This window comes from Centrocercus urophasianus, unplaced genomic scaffold (genome assembly GCF_019232065.1).
Source record: "Centrocercus urophasianus isolate 14NV4802_14NV808 unplaced genomic scaffold, USGS_Curo_1.0 seq_1294, whole genome shotgun sequence".
Taxonomy (NCBI): Eukaryota; Metazoa; Chordata; class Aves; order Galliformes; family Phasianidae; genus Centrocercus; species Centrocercus urophasianus.
Window position 1 is genome coordinate 3975 of NW_024884469.1, and position 7559 is coordinate 11533.

General features: G+C 53.4%; 1 protein-coding gene across 1 annotated transcript; it reads right to left on the minus strand.

The window, feature by feature from the left end:
- Window positions 1-2329: 2329 nt before the first annotated feature.
- Window positions 2330-7473, minus strand: LOC122156573 (SUN domain-containing protein 3-like). Its single transcript, XM_042811375.1, has 9 exons — window positions 7424-7473; window positions 7247-7308; window positions 7041-7101; window positions 6529-6685; window positions 5481-5565; window positions 4892-5004; window positions 3989-4159; window positions 3547-3639; window positions 2330-2839 (listed from the first exon to the last, which is right to left on the minus strand). Exons 1-9 carry the CDS (start codon window positions 7456-7458, stop codon window positions 2660-2662), a joined length of 957 nt encoding a protein of 318 aa, XP_042667309.1. The 5' UTR covers window positions 7459-7473; the 3' UTR covers window positions 2330-2659.
- Between the last annotated feature and the right edge of the window lie 86 nt (window positions 7474-7559).

Here is a 7559-nt window from a genome sequence, read left to right on the forward strand (position 1 = left end):
ATGCTCTTTGGAAGGCAACCCAGGATCCCACTGGCCTTCTTGGCCGCCTGAGCACCCTGCTGCCTCATAGTCAGCCGCCTGTCTGTCAGTACACCAAGTCCTTTTCCGTCAGGCAGCTTTCCAGCCACCCCTCCCCAAGCCCGTAGGGTTGCCTGGGGCTGTTGTGACCAAAATGCAGGACCCGACACCTGCCCTACGGAAACTCATAGAGTTTACCGCGGCCCAGCGACCCAGGTCCCTCTGTAGTGCCTTTTTCCCCCTCTGGCAGAGCAACGCTCCCTCCCAGCTTGGAGTCATCCGCAAACCCACTGAGGGTGCACTCAATTCCCTCATCAAGATCATTAATAAAGATGTTAAACAGAAGCAGCCTCAGTACCGAGCCCTGGAGGACACCACTCTGGACTGGCCGCCAACTGCACTTAACTCCACTGACCACAGCTCTTTGGGCCCGGCGTTTCACCCAGCGGAGCGTACGCCCATCCAAACCGTTGGCAGCCGCCTCTCCACAAGAATGTTGTGGGGGAGGGTGCCAAAGGCTTTACTGAAGTCCAGGCAGACCACATTGACAGCCATACCTTCATTCATAAAGCCATGCTGATTGGGCCTCACCCCCAGCTTACCATTAACTGGTCCGTGAGGCCTCCCGAGACGATCCATTTCATGGCCTTCCCTGGCACCGAGGTGAGACTACAGGTCTGTAGCTATCAGGATCATCTTTCCAGCCCTTCTTGAAGATGGGTGTCACGTTTGCCAGTCCAACGGGATGTTTCCAGTTAGCCAGGACTGCCGAAAGAGGGTGGAGAGTGGCTCCCACATCCGCCAACTCCCTCAGCACCCTAGGACGCAGTCCATCTGGCCCCACGGACTTGTGAGCACCCAGCTTTCAGAGCAGGTTCCAAACCATCTCATCGTGGATTGTGCAGGGCCTATTCTGTTCCCCATCCCTACCTACCGGCACAAGGGGCTGTGTGCCCAGGGAGTAACTAGTCTTACTATTAAGGACTGAGGCAAAGAAGGTGTATGGGGGCTGCTGAGTCACAGCCTGAACCACTGATTGATCGCCTGAGGCAAGGACTGACTCAGCCACGGGAGCACGGGTGGAGGCAATTCAACTGTGTGACCCGGAGGGGTGCAGCCTGGCTCCACCTCTCCCAGACCCCATTTGAGGGCTGACTGCCGCTGGGGAAGGATCTCTTTCCGGAGATCCCTCCCTTTGGAGTTTTCTACTGCGAGCCTAGGCCACGGCTGAGCGTCTAATTTTTGATTCTCCCTTTCCACCACGATAATCTTTCTAATGATAAAACCCGTATAATACCATCCTAACCACGCCACTCTGCTATCTGTACGTTTGTAAATCATACAGAACAAGTACCTCAGCCTTATCCTGACCCTTGGTCACCACGTTGCCCTCAGCATCATCCAGCAGGGGATGGAGACTCTCCCTAGCCTTCCACTCGCTGCTGATGTCTTTACAGAAATATTTACTGTTGTCCTTCACCTTAGCGGCCAAGTTCAGTTCTAGATGGCCTTTGGCTTTTCTAATTTTCTCCCTGCACGGCTTCACTACGTACTCGTAATTGTCATAAGTTGCTTGCCCATTCTTCAAATACCAAAAACTTTACTTTTGTTCCCGAGTTCCAGCCAAAGGTCTCTGTTCAGCCTGACCGGCTTCCTTGCCCGTCAACTTGTCTTCCATGACTCGGTGACGGTCAGCTCCTGCACTTTTAAAATAACTTCCATAAAAGTATGCCCAGCCTTCCCAGGCTCCTGTGCGCTCCAGAACGGCCTCCCAAGGGACCTTCTCAACCACGGTCCAAAGGAGGCCAAGGTCTGCCCTCTGGAAGTCCAAGGGGGCAGCAGTTCCTGCTGACTCCCATCCGTGCTTCAACAGGGATCGGAAAATGCAGTATCTTGGGATCACTTTGCCAACTCCCAACCAGCCGCTCCCTCCCTCCTCCTCCCCAACAGGAGAGCAGGAGAAAAGGGAATGAAAAGGCTTATGGGGCGAGATAGACAATAGGGAGATCTCTTAACAGTTACTCCAACGGACAAAAGAGACTCAACATGGGAAAAGTTGAATGAATTGATGTTATATTTGATGTTAACGTTGTGGCTTTGTGATTTTTGTTGCTGATATTCCACCTCAGAAGATCACGTAAAATAGTGGGAGTTAAAGAGTTAATGTTCTGGTTCCTTGAACTGCCATTCATGGGCACGTGGGGTCCTCGGATGGGAGGGGAGGAGCGGCATTCCCGAGGACCTAGCGTGCAGAGGAAGAAAGGTGGAGCTACTGGCAGGACACCAGCCTCTTCTTCCCACTCTTGGTTTGCCACGGAGAAAAGCACGTGCTTCCCCTGCAGTCTTCTAACATGAGATCTTGTATTTTGGATACTTCCGTCTCTCTCATTTTGTTTGATTTTGTTGGATTCAGTAAATTCAGCTCCTCCTCAGACAGTTGCCGTTGATTTTGTTTTTGTTGTTGGTTGGTTTTCTTTGTTGTCAGACACACGTGTTGTCTCCCTTCCTCCTCTCCTGGAGCGCACGGCCCGCATCATGCCTTGCCTTGTTAGTCACAGAGCCGGGCCGGATGTGCCGCGCTGATAGAAGGTAGGGTAATTTTTGTTGCCACTCTCTTTCGTCCCCTGGGTTTGCGCCCCTGTCACGGGCTCAGATCTGGAGACTCCTCCATGAAAGATAAACCAAGTGGCTTTCCCTTAGCTTCACCGTCAGGGGCTGGATTGCCGTGGAGCCTGAACTGATACACACACGTGTAGTCCGGGTGGCCCCAGTTGCTCAGCACTCGCAGCTTGATGTAATTGATGAACCCAGAGTGCTCGTTCTGCAATGAGAAAAAGAAATGAACTGTGTTTTCCTCTCTCCTCTTTGGCCACTGACAATGCAGGAATGATACACTCACGCAACATCCTACTTCAGGCTGCCTTGCTAGGCCTTCTGACACGCTGATAAGCTGCCATAGCACAATCAAGACATTTCTTACCCTGCTCCACCTCTTTGGCCACGTGAGTTTTAAAGAAATAAACAGCTACCAAAAGCTGCAGCAAATACACAGCCAAGTTCTTTGCACTTGCTTTGAGTGTGTGTTCTCGCACAGAAAAACGCAGGGGTCGTAAGTCTCATTGCTTTCTCTAGAATGTCACCCATCAGAATGGCCTCCCTGATGCTGCCCATTACCAGCAACGACAAAATCCTTGGAAAGCCACACATCCCCAGTGTGAAAGTAGCCCGCCAACAGTACTGCACCCTACGTGAGGCAGCCGCTTGTGTGCAATTGGAAGCCACCTGGTCATGGCAATTTCTGCTGCAAGCGTAGCTGGAGCTTAGCGGTGCTATAAGCTGAAGCAGCTCTGCAGCTTAAAAGCCAGAAGGAAACAGAAACAGCCCAGCGGTCCGGGCATGTGCAGGCAGTGTAGAGGCAGCAGCAGAAATGCAAGAGGGCCCTCATACGCCTCTGGCTTGGAAGCTTTTCCCCAGCCAACCGCGGTTCCCCTCTCCCACGCTTCACGTCCCTCTTTGTATCCTCCTTACCTGCAGCTGGAAGGTCTGACTGGGATCCTGGCCTGGCATGAAGGTGAACTCTCCTAGCAAAGTTCCTTCCTCGTCACCTTCTTCCTGCAGGCCCTACAGGAAGACAGGGGTGGAGAAAACAGAACAGTGAGATGTGCTGCTGGAAGAGGATCACAAAGCCCCACAGGGCTTTCTGAAGCAAAGGTGGTCTAGGACCATCCACTGTGCCACTTCCCTTTCCCTCTGCCTCTCAAACTACCAACTCGCCCCAAGAGCGGGAAACCTTCTTTGCTGTGCTACCTTGGACAAAAAAGGAACGCTGTGGAAATGGAGCAACTCTGAGGAGCTTGTTCCTCGCCCTGTGCAGGGAAGAACTGCACGCAGCAGCCCTCTTGGATCTGCAACCACCCTCCACGTCAAACGCTACGCAAAACTACCGCCACAACCCAGAGGAATCACTTACATAGACAGCAAAGTCCTTAGGAGCACTGGAGGTGCTGTCTGCATGGTAGGCCATTGCTGGAACTCCATGGTTTAACGTAACTGCCGTGGGAAGGATGGCCCTGGGCAACTTGATGAGGATGTGCCCTTGGCTTCCTGGGAAGGGCCAGCAGTTACCTGGCTGATTGTCAGGCTGAAAAGAGAAGAAGAAACAGCGTTCATGTGCAAAAGAGCGTCCTGGCTGAAAATCCTGCTGCAGCATCAGGGGCTCTGCAGGTGTACTGGCCCATCAGCTCTGCTCCAAAGCACAGGCATACGGGCATGGCGGTGAGCTGGGTGCACGACCTGCAGAAGCTCTTGGGCTCCTTCTTTTGTGGGGCAGCTTGCAAAAAATAAAAAAGAGGGGCTGCTGTGGCTGAAAGGCACCTGCCCGGGGCAAAGAAGGGCCCACCTGCACGAGCCTTTCCTGCAAGGGGAAGCAATCGCTCCCTCTCATCCAGTCCCACCCCCTTCCCCCAGCACCAGCCAGGGCTCCGACTTGTGCAGGTAGCTCAGGAGCAGTGCCAGGATGGGCTGGCAAACACAACATGGGGCCCTCCTGCAGTGCACGCCCTCCGTGCCCTCTGGGGTTCATTAAGAGCCCCAGCGTTCTCGCAGCCCAGATCTCTCGTGGCACCTTATGGGTTCCCCTTCAGTGCCGGCCAGACAGCTCCACAATGGCTGGGAAGACAAGCAAGCTAGCCTGGCAGAAGCTTCCACAGAGGACCTGGGGCAGTCTGGCAGAAGAAATTCTCTGCCAGGATACACAAGAGGGGAGTAGGTCCTCGCAAGAAGGGGTGAAGACAAGGGTAAAAGGCAACTCTCAGCAGGGCGTTTGGCCCCCTTTGCCCCACACCATTCTTCCTCTGTTTCACACTGTTCTTACCTCAAGAATAATCTCAGGAGGCCTCATATATGGTGTCACCAGCAACGAGTGCCAGAAGGCTTTCCCGCTTCCAATCCAGGAGGGAGAAGTCTTGGAACGAACGATAGCGGCGCCTGCAAATAAAAACACGGGCACAGTGGTCAAGCAAGGCCAGGAGGAACCAAGGGCTGCTGACTCTGTTTTCCACATGAACAGCTGCACAGAAATGCCGGCTGCCTTTGCACTGTCCTCTTCAAAAGAGTTTCAAAGGCAGCCATACATCCCCAGCAGTGATATTCCCCTCGTTCTCACCTGCCGTATCCCTCTGCAACACAATGCAGGGACTCGCTCAGCTATCCTAAGGGGCCACATAAACTGACAGCCAGCTGAGCAGTCATGTGAGAAACAACACCAAGTAGGAGTACCACTTTTCAGATGTGCTCCAGCCCGTTGAAGGCTCTCTCAGCAAGCACATTCTCAGGGCACACGGTGGCCATTCACTCCTCACCCCTTCTCCCCTACCCTGCCCAAATGCCCGTCCTGTCAAACTGGACAAGACACCCTTTGGAACCACCATCTTGGTCTGGTTGTTTCTACAGCTTAACGGCACCTGAAGTTTTGCTGGCATAATTACACATCTGGAATGGGCTTTCTTCCAGCTTCTCCAGGACTTGATTGATCAGCTCTTGAACAGCCTGGGAAGGAAGACAAAGGAGAGCGCTCGTCAGAAGGAAAAGAAAAGGGAAAAGAGTCGCCTCCCAGCTCCCCTACAAAGCCTGCCAAAGCAAACTCGGCTGCTCCACTTGGATGTAATTCACACTGCCTGGGAGTTGCCTGCGAACCTCCAGAGCTCTACTATGACCATCTGGCACGGGAACAGAGAGGCTGCTCACTCCAGCGCACTGGACACGGATGCGGCACGAATGGGCTTTTCCTGTCGAGATGCCCCATGACAGGCAGGCTGCGCTGACAGTCCTGCTGGCCAGGAGATGGGGCTCGAGTCAGGCACGAGGCAGGGATTGCCCAGAGGTCACCACAACTGCTGCAGGCCAGCCACACACAGAGAGTTAACTTAAAGCAGAAGACAGAGCTTGCCTACTGCAATGGGGAAGAAAGGCAAAATGCAGAAGGAACTAATGCCTGCCAGGCCTCGGGCTAACATGGCCTTTGAGATTCCCTGAGATTCCCTCGCAGACCTGGGGCCGTGCGAGCTCAAGCCACCAAAAGAGACGGTATCCACGGAGCAAAGGCTCTGAAACCAGAACAGCCTTCAGACTGGATGCCCCACGGGGAGGCTGAAACACAGCGTCTCCTGTGCATCTGCACAGGCCCCAGGCACCCAGGGCAGCCAGGCTCAACTCAGGGTGCTGGCTTACAGGTTTTCCAGGGGAACCTGCAACCTCATGCACAGCAGCAGGTGCAGGGAAGGACTGACAGAGAGCAAGAAACAACTAAGGCATCTGAAATTCCCATCAGAGTTCATTCCTTTCCCCTACAAGAGCTCCGGAGCAACAGAGAAAAGGACCGATGGTGATGCACCAGCATTTCTTCCTGCTGGACAAGCCTTTTAGCTGTCTGTGACAGGGAACGCTAGCGAGATATAATGCCACAGTGGCGAAAGAACTCTCTCAGCAGAGCTTTTTGCAATGTCCTCTTACCTCGCCGGTAAAGCCTGGGAGCTCAGTTCTCTTCAGGGCCTCGTGGAGAGCACGCAGGGTGATGTCCTTTGCTCCCCATTGCAGGAAACGAAGCTGCTGCTGGATCTTCTCGAGCTCTTGTTCCACCCTCAGCATTTCCAGATCATCACCCACCAGCCTAGAGACAGCAGGTAATTAATGGAGAGAGCGCACACAGCTGTCTTCTCACAAGCCGTGAGATGTGAGGCAGAGAACGAGCCTCACTCCGCGTGACAACAGGGTAACCGAGGTTTAATAGAGAGTTGACAATACTGGTTGGCAAGCTCCAAGAGCTCCCGACCGAGAAGCTGCTTCCTGGCTTCCTGGCTAACTTTGGGGGAACTAACAGACATGGAGAGATAGCAGCTCGAATGGGGAAGGGGAGAAACTCGGGGCATTGGTCACAGAAGTTGGACTCGGGTAACAAGTGGTCATGGACAAGGGGCAGAGCTCCTCTAAAGAAGAGTCCAGCCAAAGGGAGATTCTTTTCTTACCATGAAGTCTTTTTTTCCACTGCCCTTGAGCCTCCAGCAAGACTTCCAACGCAGTAAACACCTGCCAGGAATTCCACAAAGCTCTCAATAAATCACCTCTATAAATGTTCTGCCTTGGGCTGCCCACTCCCCTATCCCTGGGCAGAACAAATTGTTGGAGGCTTCCGAAAGAAGCATCCTCAAATCAGAGCTCTACTGAGACTCACCGAAGGACACCACAGCCACGGTGAACAGCAGCAGGGAAACTGTCTTCCAAGCCTTAGGTTGCCTACAAAGAAGGAGAAGCATGGTGAAGAATGGTGAAGCAGGCCGTATCTGTACAGTGCAGAAGACGATTACAGAGCAACAGATGTTTAAAACTTGGGAAGGAACCATATCCTTACCAGTCCCCACGCCTGCCTTGCTGTTGTTTCGCCATTTCTCCGAAGCACAGCGACAAAAGACGCAGCTCGAAGCACAGCGACAAAAGACACAGCTCGAAGCACAAGCCACAAAAGACGCAGCTCGAAGCACAAGCCA